Source organism: Bubalus kerabau, chromosome 3, assembly GCF_029407905.1.
Source record: "Bubalus kerabau isolate K-KA32 ecotype Philippines breed swamp buffalo chromosome 3, PCC_UOA_SB_1v2, whole genome shotgun sequence".
In the NCBI taxonomy this organism is placed as follows: Eukaryota; Metazoa; Chordata; class Mammalia; order Artiodactyla; family Bovidae; genus Bubalus; species Bubalus kerabau.
In genome coordinates, this window is record NC_073626.1 from 148,590,901 (window position 1) to 148,615,481 (window position 24,581).

Below are 24,581 nucleotides of genomic sequence, written 5' to 3' on the forward strand. Positions count from 1 at the left end.
TTCCAACAATCAGAAAGATGAACACTTCAGCACTATTCTTCTTTCCTTATCCCTCTTCTTCTTTTGGATGAAACTTTTGTCTAAGATGGGAAATATAAGAGGGGATCAAGAACAAGATGAAATGGGAGGTATTTTTTTTTTTTACCATTCTCATCAATTCTTAAATAGTCATTTGGATGAGGCATGTGAATGAATTCTTTTCCCTTAAAGATGACATTATATCCTTTAAAGAGGTAAAATGCCAAGCTAATGATTCAAAGCTTCATAATGATCTGAACTAACTGTAAATAGGTAGGTAGGCACAACAACAGAACTTGGGGGAAACGTAATTCAAACTCTAGATGGATGGAATCTTAATTCTTTTATGACTTAGGAATGAGATCTAGGTTTTCCCTGTAGCCATCTCCCTTAAGACACTAGCCTAATGTTAGCTTGCACAGCTTACAAAGTACACGTATTTGTGGACACAGAAGAACAGCTTTTTTACTTCCTTTGAAGAAAGAAGATTATGAAATTATATATATATATATATATATATATATATAGTCATTTTCTCCCTGAGTAGGGAGTGAAATACATACAATTGGAAACTTGATTCTTAGCATCTTTTAAACAAGTATTTTAAACAAGTATTTGCTGAATGTATGGGTTTATATCTATAATGGGTTAATAAAGGATTGGGAGGAAATTATTACTTCTGAGCTTAATCTTAAAAATAATTAGGTTCTATTGAAAATGCACCCAATGCCACTAGACTGAATCTTGTCTGGAAGGACTGCTAGTAAGTAAAATTGGTTATAGTGTTCCTCAATTTTCTTTACATTCCAACTTTTCTAAATCACTTTCTGAATCAGTTGTTGATGGCTGCAATTTTCCACACAGTACTTTGTGTGTGTGTGTGTGTGTGTGTGTGTGCAAAAGCGTTAGTGGTGTACATCCTTCCTCTTAGGGTTTTGAGTTTTATTAAACAATGCACTTAACTCAGTTGAAGTGAGGACAATGTGAACAGCTACATTCAAGTTTCTATGTATGGAGGGAATGACAACTTGGTTAATATAACCAGCTGGCCAATAATATTGAGACCAGTTTGTAAAATGCATCCCAATTTCAGAGATGTTAAGCAGTGGAAAATGTGTGTCGTAGCATCTGCAAAATACATCATGGTATGGTGGCTGGGTTAATGTGTAAAGGGTTTTCTTTCATCATTTCCAAGGTTAGGACTTGAAAAGGGTTTGCCTCAAAGGGGCAATTTTTGGTGTGTCAAAAAAATCTAAACGGGTTTTAAACGAACAGTTGCAATAATCCCAAGTTTAAAGCGGGAGAAAGATGTAGTAGGGGAGGCAAGAGCTGAGAAATACAAAAAGAAAGGAAACTATGGACGCCACTTCAGTGGATGCTTGAAAAAAAAGGGGGGGGGCGGTTTGCAATGTCACAAGTTTACCAAAAAAGTGTAATGATGGTTATAGCAGCAACTAAAGAGAAGAGTAGCTCATGCTAAGGTTATTTTTATATAAGACACGCTCTCCAATTGGAGACCCTCTACATTTTTGGTATGATGATTTTCCTCCTCACAAATTATTATGATATATTCAATACTGCGGTTGATTTAGGTTTGCATCTCTCATACAGAAAACTATAGTGTTTTTTCCACTCCACTATATTCGTAGTGAGTAGCAGTGCCGTATGACTAAGTGGATTCTGGTTAATTTTCATAACCTTTTCATGTGCAGTGCAGATCTCCAAATATCTAACTTCTTTAAATCTCACTTTTCTTATTTGTCAACTGAAAGTTGTTCAGTCCTGTCGGACTCTTTGCGATCCCATGGGCCACAGCCCACGCTCCTCTGTCCATGGGATTCTCCAGGCAATAATACTGGAGTGGGTTGCCATTTCCTTCTCATTTGTCAAATGAGGTATTAATAGGATTCGTCTTAAGATCCTATAAAGGGGTGCCTTGAGTATACATTGCAAAAATACACAAATAAACCTTGAACAGCTCCATTTTCTTTTCTACAATTGCTCTGCGGCTTTGAATAGGCAAGCAACTTCTATGGGGGTCTTCAAAAGCTAAAACCTTGGAGTCCATGCTGCGCTGGGAGTCTAGTCGCTCGGTTTAAAACAGGTTTGATCTCACAAGCTCCGGACTGGGGCCCTGACCCTTGAGGAAGTATTCCTTCGGAAGACGTGGGGAGGGGACACTAGGGCGGGAGGAAGGGGCATTCCAGCAACAGGGGCGAGGGGTGGGCAGGGGGCGGTCCCGCGGCTCCTGCGTCAGTGGGGCCCCTGTTCTCGCACCTTCCTTGACGTCAAACCTTAATGAGAGCCGCGAGGCTGCATTTCCCGGGCATGTCTACGTGGGCTCAGTGGTGATGCGGGACGGGGGACCTGCGAGTGACGCTCCCGCTCTGCTTATCCTCCCGCACAGGCGGGAGAGACGGCGGCTCCTATTTCTTGCTCCGCGGGCGGCGGGCAGCGGCTGCTGTCTGGCCGACCTTGGGGTCCGGACGCCGCGGTGGAACCGAAGTAGAAGGGAGCGCAGTTCCCAGGTCCTCAGCCTTCACCCCAGGCCGGGAAGGAATTGGGGAATCTTTCACCGAGGTGAGAACGGCTGCGGGGCGGAGTAGGGGCGGAGCGGGCGCGGGCCGGGCGGGGCCGGGCGACACCGGCGGGCTCGGGCCGGGCGCCTTCTTCCTCTCGACGGACGCGCAGACGGCTCGCCAGTCGCCGGCGCCTACCGCGCAGGTCCTCGGCTTCCCCTCGCCCCGAGTCCCCTTCTGCCCCTCCTGCGGGAGCCGGGCCGGCATCTCCGGGCCGGGATCCAGGGGGCCTGGGTCGTGGGTGGAGGTGGCGAGCTGGCTGCCCTGCGCTTCTGTCGGGGGCCCTGGATCAGAGGGGCTCCGGGACGAGGCCTGAGAGTGGGGCTGGGGAGGGGCTACCTGTGGAGGTCGGATTTAGGGCTTTGTGCCCGCGGGGAAGTGCAGAGGCGCCTGTAGAGCCGAGACCCGGAGCCACCTGTCCATAGATGCCAGTGTCCACTCTCAGTGTCCCGCGTTGTGTGCAACTGTCCCCAAATCTAGGCCTTCAGCGGCCTCTGGCGATCAGAATTTGCTTTGAAAACGTTAGATTTTTGTGTTAATGATCGGTTTACTATTATCGTGCAACGGTTGTGTAAATCTGGTCAGATCACGCGGTCATTTTCACGAGCTCCTAAGGCCCTTTCCAGTTCTAACATGATTCTGGCAGCGCGTGGAAGAGATACCAGCTCTCATGGAACTAAAACACTTTTTTTGCCCCTTCAAATTGAAATTTTGTCTATTTTTTTTTTGCAGATTATGTACTATCAGGGAGGGAAAAACGTTGAAAAAAGCTATAAAACCCTTATTCTCAAGACAGAGTCACTATTAACTGTTTGAGACACAAAACATATATTCGTGTTTCATGAATGGGTTGCTAATATGACCTGTTTTTTAATACAAGAAAGACTTTTCCTATATTAATGTGTAAACATCTTTCTACTGCCTTCCCAAATTGCACTGATTTGGACCCAAAGCCTGAACAGCAAAAAATTTTCTTCTTCTGTCTTGACCAGTGACTAACCTTAGCAGAGAAACTATTAAAAAGCTTAATAAATGTCACTGCAGTGGCCAGGATGTTGGATGGAAATAAACTGAATTCAGAGTACCATTTTCTATAAAATATTGTTTGCTTTGTTTAATCACTTGAGATAATGTTTTTTAAAATGGCAGCTTTCAAACCATTAGTGAATTGTGAAATTAATTTAGTAGATCATAACTACTAAATTAATTTCATAAGCCAAAATAAGGTAACACAGAAATACCAGAGCTCATTACATGTAATGAAGGTAGTGTTTTGTTAAGCTGTTCTAATGTGTGTGTGGTGTTTACATATACTGGGTGTTTACATATACTGGGTTATGATATAAAATGTGTTACTTCCCGTGTGCCATGCTAATTAAATTTGGAAATCACTAATCCAAGGTACTGTCAGCACTCATCTCTGAATGGGAGGGGAAAAAAATGAAAAAAGAAAAAAGAATGGGCGCAATGATGCAATTAAGATTAACAGTAGTTTTACTCTTTTCTTTGGTCTATGTGACCTTGTGTTTTGTAGCACATTAGATTCTTAATTACATGTTTTCACGTAATATTAAAACAATCAATTAGCATTCCTGAAAATACAGAGAGAAAGCCTTTGAAAGAAGTTCACAGATTAAGAGCATAAACTGCTCAGATTGACAGAGTCATTTCGGAGCTACACTGGTTATTGGTGAGTGACTGGAATAAGAGAGTGCTTCTCTCTGAACTTCCTGATTTGTAATGTGGGAGTTATTGGAACACCAACCTTTTAAGGGTGTTTGATATTCAGATGCAGTAATGCATGTGAAACTGTTGTTTTAGTGCCTGGAACATATTTGGTTAAGTATTCACTAGAAGTTATCTATTAAGACTGAGTGAGGGTATCCAGGATAATTCTTGTCATCAGAGGTAAACCTCTATAAGGCAGATAATCCAAAAAAGTGGGAAATTGAAAATTAGTTAATAATGTTATAAAGAGGGGTACCCTGAATTAAGATGGTCTTTTAATATCATTTGGTCATTATTTTGTGATTGCTGCCCTATTGTTTTCCTATTGCTAGAAAAATATTTTAGATTTTCTTATTCAGTAGACCAAATGCCCTTGATAGCTCAGTTGGTAAAGAATCAGTGCAGAATCAATGCAGGAGACCCCTGTTCAATTCCTGGGTCAGGAAGATCCCCTGGAGAAGGGATAGGCTACTCACTCCAGTATTCTTGGATTTCCCTTGTGGCTTAGCTGGTAAAGAATCCGAATGCCTTGCGTGAGACCTGGGTTTGATCCCTGAGTTGGGAAGATCCCCTGGAGAAGGGAAAGGCTACCCACTCCAGTATTCTGGCCTGGAGAATTCATGGACTCTGTGGTCCACGGGGTCGAAAAGAGTCGGTCGAGACTTTCACTTTCACTTATTAATTTATTTATTTTGGCCCCTCTATAGGGCATGTAGGATCTTACTTTCATTACCAGGGATCAAACCTGTGCCTCCTGCATTGAGAGCGCAGTCTTAACCACTGGACCATCAGAAAAAGTCCCAGTCTTTCCTTATTTCCTGTTAAGCTGATGTCTCTGTTGTCGGGCAATTGAAAAATATTTCTCACAGGGATTCTGGATTTGGTTCTTATTCATTGTCGCAGCTTGAGAAACTCACATGCTTCTAACTCAAGGCATTTCAGCAATGTGTTTATTTATCTCTGCAGTAGGTACAGATCTTAGATATGCAAGAAATAGTTCTGGGGGAAAAAAAAAAGCACAACTTTATTTCTGTTTTGAGTTAGTTCTGCTGGTTATCTCAAGCACTTCAGAGATCTCTATTCCCTGCCCCAGATTGTTTTTTGCAGTTTTAAATATTACATAAATCAATGAAAAAAGAGTGTAAACACTGTCATTTTTTTTGTAGCATTGTTATTTTTATGAAAAATAAATGCTTTGGCCTCAAAAAAAGGCTGTTGCAAAAGTACTTAATTGGGTATCACAACTGTAAAAGGTTTAGGAAATTCTTAAGCATTAATTGTAATACTGCTTTCGGTTTTGAAAATGTCTTTAAGTTCTTATTCTGTTTTAGAGGAACCAAAATGGAAATGTTACCGAACCGAACTTGGGTCTGCTCGCCTGCTGCACAGCAAAGCCAGTCTACTGACACCAGGTTGTAAAGGAAACTACAGCTTTTATTTGCAGGGTGCCAACCAAGGAAAAAAGGCAATTCGTGTTCAAAAGAACCAAACTCCCTGATGACTTTCAGGAAGTGTCTTTTAAGGACAACACAACATTTGGGATGAGGGTTGATGGACTTTTTTCTGATTGGTTTGTGGTGAGATAATTGGGTGATGGCTCAGAACTCTTAATCCTTAACCTTCTGGTTCCAGCCAGTCTACCTGCTTTCAGTCTACCTGCTTTCAGCATGTAGTCAGCTCCACCCATCCCTGGCCTGAGTGTGGGAGGGCTCTTAGTTTCTGCAAAAAAAAAAAAAAAAGCTGGAAGTTATGCTTCAGATTATTATAGACACACACACACACCCACACACACACACCCCCTACGATTGTTTTATCACTGAAATATTGTTTAAGCTATACTTACTTTTCTTGACTAACTGCTTTTCCTTTGGTTCTGCATTCTCATTTCCCTCTTTGCTTTTTGGAACTCAGGGAAGGTCTAGGAGGCTAAAGCCTTTTTCTACAAACAAGAAATCGGAGACATGGAGGGGCTTTTGCACCTGGGAGGGCCCCTCAGGGTCCTGCTGGGTCTCAGTACCCCCCTTTTCTTTGATACTTACTGCAGTCCTAAAGGGACCAGGGGTGGGATAAGAAAGGGAATAAAGTTTTGGATAGAAAGGTTAATTATAAAAGTCATTTGAGGAACTCAGTTTTAGGGGGACTTGGTTTCAGTAACTCCTTGAGGGTAAATCAAATGTGTTTATGAAAATATGAAAAAAGACTCGGAACTCAAGCTGACTTGTCCACAAAGAGACCTCAGTGAAGCAAAAATGCACATCTTGATCTTAAATCGAGTGTATTAATTTGTATGTTTTAAGTTGGATAAAATATTAAGGTTATATGTGTATGTATTTTACAAATCATCTTATTGACAAATTTTTAAAAAGTTAACTCACCAACTGCTGGGTCTTTTCTTGTTAGGCAAGAGGACTTTTATCTTACACTGATAAAATGAAATAGTATGTAGTCTAAATATTCTGTTTTGGAATTATATATATTATCATATAGAGGTATTCATCATATATGGTTAAAAGAGAGGAGACTATAAAATAGAATGGGTAGTATCATTCCATTTTTGTAAAAACATGTTTAGAACAAGATTATATGGCAAATTGAATGGTGGGTAGTGGGATTATGGCTGATTCCTACGCTCGCTCTTTCTTAATTTTTATAAATGTGCTATAATTTTGTTTTACTTTCATAATAAAATAAGTCAATAAATTTCATAATAAAATTAATAAAAGTCATTTCTTAAAAAAAGTTAATGTGTGTTTTCCTAATTTATAAGCATAAATGGAACTAAGTCTTTGCTCTAAGGGATACTGACTCTTTGAACTTAAATGTTTTGGGTATTAACTAATTCTTCAATATTCTAGGAACTGGCGCTGAATAGTTTAAAGCTATATTCCTAATCCTGTGAAAAACATCTTTGAGTAGGGAAGAACTGTTTTTCTAGAATTTTCTTAAAGCACTCTCTGAATACACTGCTTTTCAAAAAATTTATATGCTGCCTAAAGATATGGTCTAAATCAGGGGTTCCCAAACTTTTTGGCACCCGGGACAGGTTTCGTGGAAGACAGTTTTTCCACAAAGAAGGGGGTGAGGGAGATGGTTTTGGGATGATTCAAGCACACTGCGTTTCTTGCGCACTGATTTCTTTCTTTTATTATTGCATCAACTCCACCTCAAATCATCAGGCATTAGGTCCCAGAGTTTGGGGATCCCTGCTTTTAAATCCTATTATGTCAAACTTCAGTCTGCTTTTCTTGCTCTAATGCCCCTTAAATTCTTAAGTGAAAACGTAGCTCCAGCTGAACTTGTCAACTTACCATCTCCAAAGGTACCTTGAGCTTTCTTGCTTTTGTACTTTTATCTCTGTGATCCTTGGAATATCTGTTCCTGACAATTGTGTCAGCAAATTCTTTGCGGTTCCCAATGTCCAGTTATAAAACCATATCTGCTGTGACATCCTGGTTCCTACAGCTAAAACTGAATTTTGCAACTAAACCCATTTGCACGTATTGTTTGTGCCTAGACATTTCTCAGATACCACCTCATATTTTTATATTTATTTCCCAGTTCCATTTAAACTTATTGAGAGCAAGAAAGCTTGTCTTGTATTTCTTTCTATCCCTTCATGCTCCTAGCATGGACCTTTAACCAGGGTAGGAGCTAAATGTTTATTCCTTGATCAGACAATGGTGTCAGGTGTTGAGTCCAAGTGTTGGAATTTTTTTGCTAACCAGTGATTCTGGATAAGGGATTGGGGGAGTGGGGGAGTCAACACTTGGCTCACAACAATGTGGAGGAATAAAACATTGATAATTTGGCTGAACTGTCAATTGATATAGGTAGCTGATAGGGAAATGACAGTATTTTTTTTTTAAACTAAAACTAACACAAGAGCTAAGTGTTGGTGTGGTTAGTACAAGACCCAAACTTAAATTTCACATAAATATTTCTTTGAAAAGTTTCTCATAAAGTTCATTTTGGGTTTGATGGCGTCTTTGTTCTTAACCCTACCAGAGGCACAGGTGTGCCTTGCGTTCTTACAGCTACTGTTCCGAGAACCCAGAGATGTGAAGTATTTGACGGTGGGTTCAGTGAACCATCAGAGTTGCTCTGTTCCAGGACGTCTTAAGAGGTCATGTGGGATTCAGTGAGTCATAGCATATAAAATGCTTTGTGTTCAAAAGTTAATTTTCTTCTGTTATTGGATACATAATTGTGTCACTTTTCCAATTTAAATTGTGACTTGAGGGTGTCTATTTAGTTAATGGTAGACACTTAGAGGGCTTATCTTTTTTTTTGTTGTTAAACAGTTTTATTTTGATTTATAGATGTTTGCCAGGACTAAATATAGCTGATGAAATATCTGATCTTTTCTGCTCAAGGTAAATGATTTGTTACTTTATAAAAATACCAGGTACCAATGGAATTCAGAGTTTGTATAAAAAGAGCCATTTGGTCATTTAATATCATCCCAGGCCCCAAAGAAATGGTACCTTTAAGGATTTTGTTACTACATGAAAAATGACATGTTATTGGTTCAACCTGTATCAGAATCATCTTGGAACGTTTCAAATTTGTGTAATATGCATGTGCCTGCTTCCTACTAGGGGATTTTGGTTCCATGTTTTTGGGGTCCTAGCATGTGGATTTTTGAAAATGCCAATGGGTGCTTTTGGTTTATTATAGGTCTGTTTCATTGTGGCATATATATGGCACTAGAGATAATGGAAATGGCAGGTAATAATGCCTTGGGAGTTACCATAAGGGTTAAAGATAAAATTTAAATTTTGCGCGCATGTGTGTGAGATGGTTAACTCATACTTTCATTTTGCCTTTTATTCAATGAATGTTTTGATTATATTTTAAATAAAGCACTTAAAAGTTTATTTAACTATCTTCAGAGTTTAGGTTTAAACTCTAGAGTTATCTCAGCCTGAAAATTGCCATATCTGTGAATGCAACTTAAAGTTTCTTTTATTTTGTTGCTTCAGGTTAATAAGTAAAGGAAATTAAAGGAAAAAAGATCAAATTTTAAGTAAATAATTTTTTTTAATATTCTTTATTTCAGAGGCTGATTTAATTGATTTATTTTCCTTATAAGTGAGAAGTCAGACACTATCAAAGTTTCTCATAATAAAAAGTAATGGGTAAGTGAATGTTATGATAGAATTTTGATTTAATGAAGCTTTGTTATTCTCATTGGTTTTAAGGTTGTGATTTCAATGTTTGAACACTGATTTTAGTGAATAAACTTTTCCTGTTGCAGACAATCTTATCAGAAATAATATTAGAGTCATTCTCTTTATATTTTTTGACAGTTGAGTGTTTAAAATAATTAGAATTAAAATCTTTTTTTAAAATTTTATTTTATTTTTAAACTTTACATAATTAGTTTTGCCAAATATCAAAATGAATCCACCACAGGTATACATGTGTTCCCCATCCTGAACCCTCCTCCCTCCTCCCTCCCCATACCATCCCTCTGGGTCGTCCCAGTGCACCAGCCCCAAGCATCCAGTATCATGCATCGAACCTGGACTGGCAACTCGTTTCATACATGATATTTTACATGTTTCAATGCCATTCTCCCAAATCTTCCCGCCCTCTCCCTCTCCCACAGAGTCCATAAGACTGTTCTATACATCAGTGTCTCTTTTGCTGTCTCGTACACAGGGTTATTGTTACCATCTTTCTAAATTCCATATATATGCGTTAGTATACTGTATTGGTGTTTTTCTTTCTGGCTTACTTCACTCTGTATAATAGGCTCCAGTTTCATCCACCTCATTAGAACTGATTCAAATGTATTCTTTTTAATGGCTGAGTACTACTCCATTGTGTATATGTACCACAGCTTTCTTATCCATTCATCTGCTGATGGACATCTAGGTTGCTTCCATGTCCTGGCTATTATAAACAGTGCTGTGATGAACACTGGGTTACACGTGTCTCTTTCCCTTCTGGTTTCCTCAGTGTGTATGCCCAGCAGTGGAATTGCTGGATCATAAGGTGGTTCTATTTCCAGTTTTTTAAGGAATCTCCACACTGTTCTCCATAGTGGCTGTACTAGTTTGCATTCCCACCAACAGTGTAAGAGGGTTCCCTTTTCTCCACACCCTCTCCAGCATTTATTACTTGTAGACTTTTGGATCACAGCCATTCTGACTGGTGTGAAATGGTACCTCATAGTGGTTTTGATTTGCATTTCTCTGATCATGAGTGATGTTGAGCATCTTTTCATGTGTTTGTTAGCCATCTGTATGTCTTCTTTGGAGAAATGTCTATTTAGTTCTTTGGCCCATTTTTTGATTGGGTCATTTCTTTTTCTGGAGTTGAGCTGTAGGAGTTGCTTGTATATTCTCGAGATTAGTTGTTTGTCAGTTGCTTCATTTGCTATTATCTTCTCCCATTCTGAAGGCTGCCTTTTCACCTTGCTAATAGTTTCCTTTGATGTGCAGAAGCTTTTAAGGTTAATTAGGTCCCATTTGTTTATTTTTGCTTTTATTTCCAATATTCTGGGAGGTGGGTCATAGAGGATCTTGCTGTGATGTATGTCAGAGAGTGTTTTGCCTATGTTCTCCTCTAGGAGTTTTATAGTTTCTGGTCTTACGTTTAGATCTTTAATCCATTTTGAGTTTATTTTTGTGTACGGTGTTAGAAAGTGTTCTAGTTTCATTTTTTTACACGTGGTTGACCAGATTTCCCAGCACCACTTGTTAAAGAGATTGTCTTTAATCCATTGTATATTCTTGCCTCCTTTGTCAAAGATAAGGTGTCCATATGTGCGTGGATTTATCTCTGGGCTTTCTATTTTATTCCATTGATCTATATTTCTGTCTTTGTGCCAGTACCATACTGTCTTGATAACTGTGGCTTTGTAGTAGAGCCTGAAGTCAGGTAGGTTGATTCCTCCAGTTCCATTCTTCTTTCTCAAGATCGCTTTGGCTATTCGAGGTTTTTTGTATTTCCATACAAATTGTGAAATTATTTGTTCTAGCTCTGTGAAGAATACTGTTGGTAGCTTGATAAGGATTGCATTGAATCTATAAATTGCTTTGGGTAGTATACTCATTTTCACTATATTGATTCTTCCAATCCATGAACATGGTATATTTCTCCATCTGTTAGTGTCCTCTTTGATTTCTTTCACCAGTGTTTTATAGTTTTCTATATATAGGTCTTTAGTTTCTTTAGGTAGATATATTCCTAAGTATTTTATTCTTTCCGTTGCAATGGTGAAGATAGGTCTCAGTTAATTGCGGGCTCACTGATTGGTTCAGTAGCACATGGTAGCCCTTTCTATTCTCATAATTATTAGAAATACTAGTGAGTAGGACTCAAGAATGAATTTCTGTTCTATGGTGTTATCATAGCTATCTTCCTCATGGTAGTAAGGAATTATTGTGTTTTTGTCATTTTTCTTTTCTTCCAGTTTGAGTATTCAAGGACAATTGCCATCTGACTTTGGTTTTTCAACATGCAGAACAGATCAGGATATTGCAGTTTTTGTTGTGTATTCTATAATAACCTGGAGCAGGTGAGAAGATCCTATTACTATGGTTATACCACAAAGGACCTACTCATAACTTTCGCTTCTTTTACACAATCAATATTGAGAATCTACTAATGAGGAGATGTGGCTTGTATGGCTATGAACAAAATCAGTTTCTTTTATTCATGAAGCTTACAGTTTGATGCACTAAGACAGAAAATAAGTAGTCACATAAATTTAGTACATTGTGTGTCAGACTGTGATAAAATGATATGAGGAAAGTAAAATGGGGAAGAAGGTGTGATTTTAGGTAGAGTGGCCAGGTGAGGTTATAGAAGTGACGTTTGAGCTGAGATTTGAATGAAATGTGAGGATCAGACTTGCTTATATCTTGAGGGGCAGAATTTCTAGGTTAGAGGGGCAAGGATAGAGACCCTGAGGCAGAAGGGTGGGATTACATCCTGATCATAATTTGAAAGTCTCTTAAATTGATAATGCGTTTAACACACCTAATCTACTGAACATCACAGCTTACCTAGCCTACCCTAAAAGTACTCGGAATACTTATATCAGCCTATGGTTGAGCAAAATCATTTAATGCAAAGCCTGTTTTATAATGATTGGGTAACATGTAATTTATTGAATACTGTACTGAAAGTGAAAAACACAATGGTTGTACGGGTCATTTACCCTCCCGATAGAGAGACTGGTCTCCCTTTGCCTTTGAATCCCCTCCCCTGAGCACAGGTACAAACCACTTGCTTGTTTTTCTTCCCTTCGTACCCTTCCTGCCCTTCCTGTGTATCTTTCTTACAGCCATGGTTGTGCAGGAGTCCTTTTACTCATTTCCAGTTAGTTTTCAGGGAGAATTGTGTCACATGTAGATGTATTTTTGATATGTTCATGGGGAGAAGTGAGCTCCATGTCCTCTAATATTCTGCATTGATTTGCACTCCCCTTAAATGGTTTTCAGATGAGTATTTTAGAATTGCTTTATATAAAGGGTATATCAATTTATACTTTTACCAGGAGTATGATGAATTTATATTGTGATGCTCTCACTACTAATGAGTATTACCCGTTAGTATGTTTACCCATTAGAATATTTAGAAATGTTCATTTTCTTCTTACTTCCTAGCATCTATGCAGTGACTGTCACAGATCCTTGATCACACAGAAAAGACAACGGATGGGTGCTGCTAGTTTGATGGAACGTTTCTTGCGGGATGTACTGCAGCACCACCCATGTCATTATCAGGAAAGCAGGTGGAGTAACTGAGTGAAATAATATTAGTATATTCATGTGTGCCAAGTTGCTTCATTTGTGTGCCACTCTGTGCGACCCTGTGGACTGCAGCCCCACCAGCCTCCTCTGTCCGTGGGATTCTCCAGGCAAGAATACTGGAGAGGGGTGCCATGCCCTTCTCTAGGGAATATTAGTACGTAGTTATATATTACAGTAGATGTTTGTGTTAACATCTTAATATTTCCTAAAGTGAATCTTTGAATCAGGGAATATAAAGTGAACCTTTATCTAGTAACTTATCTTTGCAGTTGTTCAAAAATTTTTCCTAGGTTAAGTAAAAAAAAATCTCACTCTAAAAGATATGGACTACACTATGCTTTTTCTAAAGAAGAGTCAGGCTGGTAAATATGTATCATCAAGGATGTCACAGGATTAAGCAGGGTAAAAAGGTGGGAGCAAACATAACTTTAACAAGATTAGTAACCAAAAGTTGGTGATAGTAGCTAAGTAAGGATAGTCAAGGTAAACATTTATTCCACATTAATGGAACTATTTGCTAACTCTATGCTACTCTGTAAAACAGAATTGATTATTTTTATAATTTGTCAGTATCTTGATAGCTTACTCTTTTATTAATATATTTTGATTGTTTTAATAAAAAATGTTTTGATAACATTTTAAAAAGTTAATGTCCTATGTTGAAGAAGAACTTTGGTAGAAAATCAGATTATGTACTCGGATGAGTTTGCTGCTACAGCTGTTAAGGTAAAGCAACGTAGATCATTAGCACACCTCTACAGTATTAGTTGACTTTAGTCCTAGCAGCAGAATAAAGGGTAAACTTCTTGCACACTTTGCAAGTCACCAACCTAAAACTTAGCAAATGACTAAAAATTTATGATGGGGAAAAGTTAGGAAAAAATATTTGTTTTCTTAGCTGGTGGAAAGATGGAATTAACCTATCTTGAGGTCAGTATAAATTACCAGTTTATAGTGTATATAAAAAATGCTTCAACAAACATATTTGTACATCCAGCTCTTTCTGTGGAGTAGACTTCTAGACTGTGAGCTTTTGGGCTAAAGTTTATGGACATTAAAATATTTTTTATTTTTTAACTTTTCATTTTAGAATAATTTCAGACTTAAAAAATTTAGTTGCAAACTGGTACAAGAAATTTTTCTTGTGTAACGTTCACCTAGCTTCCCCAAATGTTAAATCTAAAATAACCACAGTGGACTTCCCTAGTGATAGTGGATAGGAATCTGCCTGCCAGTGCAAGGGTCACGGGTTTGATCCTTGGTCCGGGAAGATTCCGCATGCCATGGAGCAAATAATCCTGTGTGCCACAACTAGAGCCTGTGAGCCGCAACTACTGAAGCCCGCGGGTCTAGAGTCTGTGCTCTACCACAAGAGAAGCCAGCGCAGTGAGAAGCCCATGCCCCTCAAGGAGGAGTAGCCGTGTTCCCTGAAACTAGAGAAAGGCTGCACACTAGCCAGGAAGACCCAGTGCAGCCAAAAATAAATAAGAAAAATAAAATAACCACAGTATAGTGATCAAATCCATGAAATCACCATGATACCATCCATACTGTTTATAGAACTCATTCAGATTTTGTCAGTTGTGTTTACTAATGTCCTGTTTTGGGGACCAACATTCCATCCAGGACCACTCAGCGCATTGAATTGTCACATTTCTGTACTTTGCCATACTCTTGAATTGCTCCTTAGTCTGTCTCTGCTTTTAAGACCTTGACACTTTTTAGAAGAGTACTGGCCAGTTATTTTGTAGGATGTTTTCTAAATTTGGGTATGCTTGATGTCTTTTTATTTTGTTGATGATATCCTTTGTTGTGAAAAGTTTTAAAGTTTAATTAGGTCCTGTTCATTAATTTTTGCTTTTATTTCCATTGCTCTGTGAGGTGGATCCAAAAAAATATTGCTGTGATTTATGTCAGTGTTTTGCCTGTGTTTTCCTCTAGGAGTTTTATAGTATCTGGTCTTACATTTAGGGTTTTAATCCATTTTGAGTATATTTTCGTATATGGTGTTAAGAGAAAGTTTTAATTTCATTCTTTTTCATGTAGCTAGCTATTCATTTTCCAAGCATCACTTATTAAAAAGACTGTCTTGCCTCCTATGTCATAGATTTGGGCTTCCCTGGTGGCTCAGATGGTAAAGAATCTGCCTGCAGTGCAGAAGACCCAGGTTCGATCCCTGTGTTGGGAAGATCTCCTGGAGAAGGGAATGGCAACCTACTCCAATATTCTTGCCTGGAGAATTCCATGGACAGAGGAACCTGGCAGGCTACAGTCCATGGGGTCCCAAAGGGGCAGACACAACTGAGTGACTTCCACTTGTCATAGATTAAGCATAAGTGTGTAGGTTTGCTTCTGAACACTGTTCTGTTTCATTGATCTATGTATCTATTTTTGTGCCAGTACCATACTGTGTAGATTACTGTAGCCTGAAGTCAGGAAGCATGATTCCTCTAGCTCTGTTCTTTCTCAAGATTGTTTTGGCTGTTGAGGGTCTTTTGTGTTTCCATACAACTTTTAAAATTATTTGCTCTCGTTCTGTGAAGAAAACCTTCGGTGTTTAGATAGGGATTTCAGTGACTCTGTAGATTGCCTTGGGTAGTATATTCATTTTAACAACATTGATTCTTCCAGGAACACAGTGTATCTTTCCATCTGTTTGTACCTCTGTCAGTTTCTTTCATCAGTGTCTTATAGTTTTCTGAGTACAGATCTTTTGTTTTCTTAGGTAGGTGTATTCCTAGGTATTTAATTCTTTTTTGAGGAGGTGGTAGATGGGATTGTTACTTTAATTTCTCTGATAGTTTGTTGTTAGTGTATGCAGTAGATTTCTGTATATTAATTTGTATCCTGCAACTTTATCAATTCATTGATGAGTGCTAATTTTTTTTGGTGGTATCTTTAAGATTTTCTATGTATAGTATTCATCTGCAAACAATGACAGTTTTACTTCTTCCTTTCCATTTTGGATTCCTTTTGTTTCTTTTTCTTCTCTAGTTTCTGTGACTAAGACTTCTAAAACTGTTCAATAAAAATGGTGAGAGTGGGCATCCTTGTCTTGTTCATCCTTTTCTTGTCTTAGAGGAAATGCTTTAGACTTTTCACTGTTGAGTATGATGTTAGCTGTGGATTTGTCATAAATAGCCTATTTTGTTAGATATGTTCCCTTTATGCCCTCTTGCTGGAGAGTTTTTTTGAAATCATAAATAGATGTTGAATTTTGTCAAAAGCTTTTTCTGCATCTACTGAGATGATCATATGGTTTTTATTCTTCAGTTTGTTAATGTGGTATACCACAGTGATTGATTCTGCAGATATTAAAAAATCCTTACATCCTTGGGGTAAATCCCACTTGATCATGGTGTATGATCCATTAATGAATTGTTGGATTTGATTTGCTAATATTTTGTTGAGCATTTTTATGTCTATGTATCAATATAAGTGATACTGACCTGTAATTTTTTTTGTGTGTGTGATATCTTTGTTTGGTACAGCATCAGGGTGATGCTGGTTTCATAGAATCCTTTGGGATTTTCAACTTGTTTGATTTTATGATTCTACCTTCTTTTCTGTCCTTAGCCAAATGTTACAAAATTAATTTATTTTGAAACTCTCTGTTCTAGGAATCTGGCCCAGGGTAGAAAGAACATAGAATTTATTATGCATTGAAAAATCTTAAACGGATGTCAAAATATTTTAATGGAATTTTCCCCCTTATTTTTTAGATCACTGCAAAATGAGAGACTTCATATGACTACTGTGTCACCTTCAGAAGTGGTTCCTAATGATGATTTTAGTCCTGAAATAAAGACTGAGGATGCTGCTGGAGTCAGAGAAGAGATATCTACCAAGGCATCTGAACCCATTGAAAAGGTGTATTCTAGGCCTCAGGAATATATGCATAGTGTTTCAGATCGACCATCAGTTATTCAAAAACTGGAGAAAGGACAACAGCATCCCTTGGAGTTCATTCATAAAATTGGGAGCAGTATGAAAGAGTTTAATCCAGTTGGTATTAGTCACAGTACAAATAATAGACAAAGTGTAATATGTTCATCAGTGATTTCTAATGCTCCTGTTAGTTGTTTACCTGAAAGTTCTCATGAAAGACCAGTTACAACTGACACTACTACTGGTTTATCAGTTGGAGTCCATTTGGATTTAGTTAACAAATGTGACCCAAACAAAGCTGACAAATACCTTGAACAGCTAAATAAGGGCTCTAGAAACCCTATTCTACCATCCCATCCAGAAACTTCTTCAGTTCCGTATCAGAAACCTAAAGAGTTAAACAGAAAGTCTTTATGTATAAACTCAGATAAGTTGACCTTTCAGGAAGATGTAAATTCTCAGACTAAAGCTTTGTCAACTGACTTTAAAGTCCATGAATTTGTGGGTACTGAAAACTCTTTAAAATTGGAATCTCTTTCTAAATTTGCAGTAAATCCAGTAGTCAACCTAAGTAAAACTGACATGCCTTCTAATAAAGGAATCTTGGAAGATGACATTCCAAAGCACCATGAGAAATTCTTTTCTAATATTGATCATAACCAGGAAGGAAAGCATTTGGTTTTTAACAAGTCAGCCTTTTGGGAGCAGAAGATCGCAGTGAGTTCTGAAATGAAGTTTGCTGGTGGCTCTCTTCAGTCAGCATCTGATCACTGTGAAGAGACTGAACCAGACCTTGGGAAGGGGGAGCAGATTGACCAAGAAGATAAGAACTGTGGATCAAGAGATTCTGCAGTAAGTTTTGATGGCACTTCCTCTTTTTATTCACTGATGGACCAATCCAAAGTGACTGTTGAAGAAATAAACCTTTCAAAGGAAGTACATACTGATTTGCAATATAAGAATAATACATCTTATATTTCTGAAAGAAGCTCTGATTGTGATGACTCCCTTCAGGTGACTACCAGCAAAACTCAAGTGAAAGATGAAAGTGTTCAGAAGGTAATGCATATTAGGCTGGTTGATGAAAGCTATGAATCCAGCGATTCTGAGATGAATTTTGATTGTGATGCTTCACTTCAGTCAACTGATGACTGCCGCCAACAGCCTGAGAAAGAAGTAAACCTTCCTAAGGGGGTGCTCGTTGGCTTGGTTGATATGAACTATGGATCTAGTAGCTCTGAAATAAGTGCTGATTCTATCTTCTCGCTTCAGTCAATGCCTGGCCAATTCCCAGTGACTGTCACAGAAACAGAACTTCAGAAGAAGGTTCACATTAGCTTGGTTGATAAGAACTATGGATCGAGTTGTTCTGAAACAAGTTTTGATTGTGATGTTTCTCTTCAGTCAGTCTTCAACCATCCTCACATGGCTGTCAGTGAAAGAAACCTGGAGGATAGGCCTGTCTCTCTAAAAGATAGTCATTATAAACCCAGTAGTGCTAAAGCATATCTTGATTGTGATGTCTCTCTTGAGACCGTGTCTGATGGACCTCAGAAGGATGTTGAAAATATCAGTCTTTGGAAAGAAAAGAATGACCTTGTGGATATGAACTGTGAATTTCATGGTCCTGAGATAAAGTTTCATTTGATGAAAACAGATCCTCAGTTGGTGCCTGCCCAATCCCAAGTTGCAGTTAAAGAGGTAAACGCTCAGGAAGTAGCTGTTGACCTGGAGAACAAGAGTATTAAGTCTGGCATTTCTGATCTCAGTTTTGATTCTCACCCTATGGGCTCTTGTGGTGAAATAAATCTGAAAGCATTAAATGTTGACATGGAAGTTAAGAGCTATGGATGTTCCAGTTGTGAGTCCACTTTTGACTCCGATTCTTCTTTTATGTCAGTTTCTGAGTATCCTGAGCTGGATGTTGAAGAAATAAATAAGAAGCATGTTAACTTGGAAGATGAGAGCTTTGAATCAATTAGTTCTGAAATAACTTTTTATTCTGATAGTCCTCTTCAGCCAGTAGTTGACCAATCTCAAGTAACTGTTTATGAGGAAGATCCTATTGATCTGGAAAATAAGAGTAATGAATCTTGTGTTTCTGAAATAACTTTTGATTCTGGTGTGCCTCTTCATTCAGGGACTTATCAACCTGAAGTAGTGGTGAAAGAAACATTCATTCAGAAAGAAGTGTGTACACACTTAGGAGAGAAAGATGATGCACCCACCAGTTCTGAAATGAGTTTGGCTTCTTATATCCCTTTTCACTCAGTGATCAAGCAGCCAGAAGAAGCTGTTAAAAACCTAAATCCTCAAAAAGAAGAGTGGGTACACTTAGAAAATAAGGGAAATGAATCTAGTGATTCTGAAATGTTTGATTATGATATTTTTCGTTCAATGACTGGACATTCTGAAGATCCTATTAAAGAAAGAAACCTTCAGAAAGGGGAGAATATACACTTAGAAAATAAGGATAATGTACCTGTTGTTTCTGAAAACAGTTTGAAATCTGGTATTACTTTTCATTTAGTGACTGGTCATCTTTCTATAGCTATTAAAGAAATAAACCAAAAAGAAGAACATGTGAATTTAACAGATAAGAGTAATGAGTTAAAAGTTTCTGAAACAAGTTTGGATACTGATACCCCTGTTCAGTCAGTGACTCACAGACCGGAACTGATTGTGAAAGAACTAGGGCTTCAAAAAGAAAAGCATGCTAAGTTAAAAGGTCAAAGTGCTGAATATAGTGGTTCTGAAATAAGTTTAGATTCTGATTATTCAATGACTGAACCTCAAATAACTGTTAAAGAAATAAGTGTTCAGAAAGAAGAACATGTTGTTCTAGAGAACAAGAGTGGTAAATATAGTAGTTCTGAAATAATTTTGGGCTCTGATGTCCCTCTTCAGTCAATGAATGAAAAACCTCAGACAACTGTTTTGAAGGAGGACCATGTTGACCCAAAAGATGAAAGGACTGGACCCAGAGGCTTTGAAAAAAAATTGAGTACTAATAACCTTCTTCATTTAGTCATTGACCAACCTCAACTAGTCCTTTTGAAGGAAAAACATGTTCATTTGGAAGATACAAACAATGAATCTAGTTATGGTAAAATAGATTTTGATTCTGCTGACCCTCTTCAGCCATTGACCGAACAATATCAGGAAATGGTTGAAGAAACAAAAGTGCAGAAAGAAGAGGATATGAGCCTGAAGAATAAGGTTGATGAACCTAATGATTCTGAATTAATATATAATTCTGATGTTTCTCTTCCATCTGTGTCCAGTCAACCTAAAGTGGCTGTTAAACAAATAAACCTCAAGAATGAAAATCATGTGTACTTGAAAGATAAGAACAGGCAAGATAGTGGTTTTGCAATGAGTTTGAATTCTGATCTCACGGATCAATTAGTAGTTGATCATCCTCAGATAACTATTTTGGAGCAAAAGCATACTGAACTAGGAGATAAGCACAATCAATCTTGTGGTTCTAAAATAAATTTTAATTCTGATGACCCCTTTCAATCAGTGGCCAACCAGCTTAGACAAACTGTTAAAGAAATAAGCCCTTGGAGGGATGAAGTTGACATGGAAGATAAGAGAGATGAACCTAAGCATTTTGAAATTGTATCTGACTCTGATGTCCGTTTTCAGTCAGTGGCTGGCCAAACTGAAGTTGTTAAGGATGTAAACCTTCTGAAGGAGCATGTTGACTTGGAAGATAAGGTTGTCAAACCTAGTGATTCAAAAATAGACTTTGTTTCTGATGGACCTCTTCAGTCTGTGGCTAATGAAGTTCAAGAGGCTGTTACAGAAATGAATCTTCTGAGGGAGGGACCTGTTTGTCTGAGTGCTAAGAGCTATGAACCTAATGATTCTGAAATAATTTTTGTTTCAAATACCCCTCTCCAGTCAGTGGTTGAGCCACACCACGATTTGGAAGAGCAGCAAACCAATTTGGAAGATAAAAGCAATGATCCTTGTGGTCCTAAGATAAATTTTGTTTCTGAATATCCTCTTCAGTCAGTGACTGGCCAGCTTCAAAGAAAAGCTGTTAAAGAAATAGGTCTTTGGGAGGAAGACCATATTTACCTGGAAGATAAGAGATACAAACTAGGTGATTTTGAAGTAAGTTATGATTCTGATGTTGACTTTGTAGCTGGTCATTCTGCTGTGGCTGTCAAAGAAATAAACTTGCAAGAGGAGGATCAGAATGACCTAGAAAATAAGAACTGTGAACTTAGTGTTTCTGAAATAAAATGTGATTCTGGTGTTCATCTTCAGTTAGGAGTTGACCAGCCTCAGGTGGCTTGCAAAGAGATAAATCTTCAGATGGAAAAGTGTCTTGGCATGGAAGAGGTTAGTGAACCTAGGGATTCTGAAATAATGCGTGATTCTGATGTTCCTCTTCAAATAGTGATAAACGAACTTGAAGAGTCAGACAGAGAAACAGATAAGATGCTGTTTATGGACCTGACGGCAAGTGATAATGACTGTGAAATGATTTCAGATTCTGATGTCCGTTTTCAGCCAGTGATTGATTCACCTCAAAGGACTGCCAAAGAAATCAGCTGTATAAATGCAGAAAGTTTTGACCTAGATGAGAACTGTGACGCTTGTGATTCTGAACTAAGATATATTTGTGAAGCCTCTCCTCAATCAGTGACAAACCATTCCAAAAAGGTCTTCAAAGTAGTAAAGCAGAAGCAAGACTATATTATTCTGGAAGAGACAAGCTGTGAGCCTTATGTTTCTGAACTGAGTTTTCAAATTGATTCCTCTCATCAGTCCATGACTTACCAGTCGCAAGAATCTGAAAAAAAAAAGACAAAATATAGTGACCCCAAAGATAAGAGCTGTCAATCTAGTGGTCCTAAAAGAAACTTTGAATGGGAGGAGACTTCTCAGCCAGTAACTCAGCAAAAGCAGAAGGTTGACAAAGGAGTCAGCCTTTGGAAAGATGTAGAAAATATTGGCCTAAAAGATAAGAACTGTGAATCTGGTGTTTCCACAATGGATTGTAATGCATCTCCTGGATTGGTAATCCATCAAATGCCTGATCAAGAAAACCTTTTGAAGTTAAAACATACTGATCTAGAAAGTATGAGCTGTGAACCTTGTGGTTCTGGGGTGAATTTTCAACGTGATCCTTCTCTCCAGTCTGGCAATGACCGGCCTCAAGAAGCTGTTAATAAGATCAACCTATTTAAGAAGATGTCTTTTGACCAGAAAGAAACAAATCATAATAATTCCCATTCAGACTCTGTTCCTGTGGTTGATTCTATAAGGAACTTGGAAAAAGCAAAGGAGGTCATAGAAGATGATCTTCATGAACTACTTCCTGAAGACTTGCCTCCCGTCCCTCCTTCATTTGTGGGGAAAACGCGGTCTCAGATAATGAAAGAAGATGATGTGCAAATGAGTGCTCTTGTGAAGGAATTTAAGAAAGATCATTTCTACTGTTCCTTTGTTAGTGACTGTGAGATGAGAAAAAGGAAAAAAAAATTTTTGAATGAAGAAAAAAAGATGACCTGGACTGACCTCAATCAGGACACCACATCAATTCAAATTCTCTCAGATTGTGATGATAATAAGGGTGGTATTTCACATACTGATGACTTTTCAGTGGCTTTAGATAAACCTAACCATCATCCTTCAACAGAAAGGAATCATGAACAAACATGGCAAGTGGCCTCTCAAGACCAGGCTATAAAAGATAGCCATGGAACTCAAACCAATCTCACAAGTCAACCAGGGACAAAAAGAATTAGAGGACAAGAGAAAGACTCTCCAGTAAGGAAGTGTTTACTTTTACAAAACAACTGGAAAACAAGAGAGAAAGTTAAAAAAAATGAATTTCCTGAATCATGTATTGGCGTTTTGAAGCCTTTGCAAGCAAATACCTTAATTTATATTCTTTCTTCAAATATTAAGTTGAAGAAAGGTGAATCCAACCACGTCTCTAAAAGGAGGCACTGTAGTAGAAATAATTGGGATATTAACATACAGTACAAATTTAACCAGACTTCCTTTAATTGTTATGACCCATTGAATAAGCAAATTGTAATTGATCCTCCTCTGAACATAGAAGTACCAGGGTCTGACAGGAATAATTGTGTTGAAATGCATGTTAACCACTTAAATTCTAATGCAGAAGGTAATGATCCTTATGTACAAAGCTCTGCATCAGTACCTTTTATGACAGTGTCAGTAGGACATGACCTAAAGTCAGGTCAGGGGGCCAGTGAATCTTCTGTGTTTCCAGAAAAATCCAAGATTTTTAGTTCTAGTGAAATTTCAAGGGAAAGTAATTTCCAGTCAACTTTTTCAAGTCGTGATGTTGCCAATACCTCATCAAAATCGTTTAGAAAAAAGTTTTTGAAAAATAAAAGCAAAAATCAGAGAAGGAAGGTATTAACTAATAACAAGCCAGATTTTCCCAAAAAGGATTATAGATCAGTTATTCCCCAGCAAAATATCAGAATTGCTTCAGAAAAACGGTCGATTTGGATTCAGAGCAAACTAAGTGATATAATTAAAAAGTATATTCCAAAATACTCTGTTTTTTTGCGTCAAAAATATCAGTCCAGGAGCACTTTTGTTAGGATGCATATTAAGAAGAAAAAAGCTAATGTTAGTAGGTTAAAGAAGGTGAAGAAACCAGCTAATATGCTCTCAAACACCTCAGTTCTGTCAGCAGGAGCTGAAGAGCAGTCACGAGCTATAGCAAGTTCTTCTCCTAAGCAACGTGTGCAGACCTCTTCCAGCGTTGCACGAAGTAAGAAGAATGGTAATAAAAAACACCCTAGAAGACAACAGAGAAAGCCATGTAGACCTATCAGAACATATGATTTGAGAAGTTTGTTTTCTGGTGTACCGTATTCGGATAGAATGAAGACTCGATTCTCTAACAAATTATGAGGTAATGAAGTAGACTAAAGGTGTTTCTGTTAAGGGCTGGTTGAAGATTCAGTGCTTCAGTTGAAGTTATATTTGGCACTTAGTGTACATAGCTTTCCTAACTGGTGGAAAAAATGAACCTTCATCTATTTTGCTATAGCCTTATTTTTCAGGACTTTTAATATTCATTTAAAATTAGTGTTAGGGTCGTTTTTTTTTTTTTTAAGTGCCCTTTGTCCCTTTGTTGTGGAAGAGCTTCATCTTAATTTATATTACATAATTTAGCACAATATATATATACCCTTTGCTACCTTCAATCGTGTCCCATTTATTTTTTATGATTGTGTCTCATGTCAGCAGCTTAAAATATTGCAAGGATGAATGTGGCAAACATACAATGCTGTCTTCTTATTTCCTTTTTAAAAATTGGAAAGATGACGATGTAGTTATTTTCTGTGTGTTTCAAAGTAGTGTTGTCAATGTCATATTCCCCCTGGGTAGTTAGAAAGAAGTTCTAATAGATTATCTCAGCTTTTGAGTGGGATAACCTAAATAATCACACACAAAATACAATTGATCTTTCTTTCAAAAGTGTTACAGAGAATGAGATTTCATTAACTTTAATCCAGTTTTAAAAAAACTGCCTGCTGATTTAAATACATACCAGACTCCTGTTTCTTTTAAACTGTATCTGCAGGCCTTC

General features: G+C 37.9%; 1 protein-coding gene across 2 annotated transcripts; it reads left to right on the forward strand.

The window, feature by feature from the left end:
• The first annotated feature begins 11,793 nt into the window (after nucleotides 1–11,793).
• Nucleotides 11,794–24,365, forward strand: ZDBF2 (zinc finger DBF-type containing 2). Of its 2 annotated transcripts, none has more exons than XM_055573263.1 (3): nucleotides 11,794–11,853; nucleotides 12,947–13,074; nucleotides 16,816–24,365. In XM_055573263.1, the coding sequence occupies exons 1-3, from the start codon at nucleotides 11,794–11,796 to the stop codon at nucleotides 23,897–23,899; spliced, it is 7,272 nt and encodes a 2,423-aa protein (XP_055429238.1). In that variant the 3' UTR covers nucleotides 23,900–24,365. The 2 variants fall into 2 exon arrangements, with proteins under 2 accessions (XP_055429238.1, XP_055429237.1); XM_055573262.1 differs by lacking the exon at nucleotides 11,794–11,853 and adding an exon at nucleotides 12,387–12,555.
• Nucleotides 24,366–24,581: the final 216 nt, after the last annotated feature.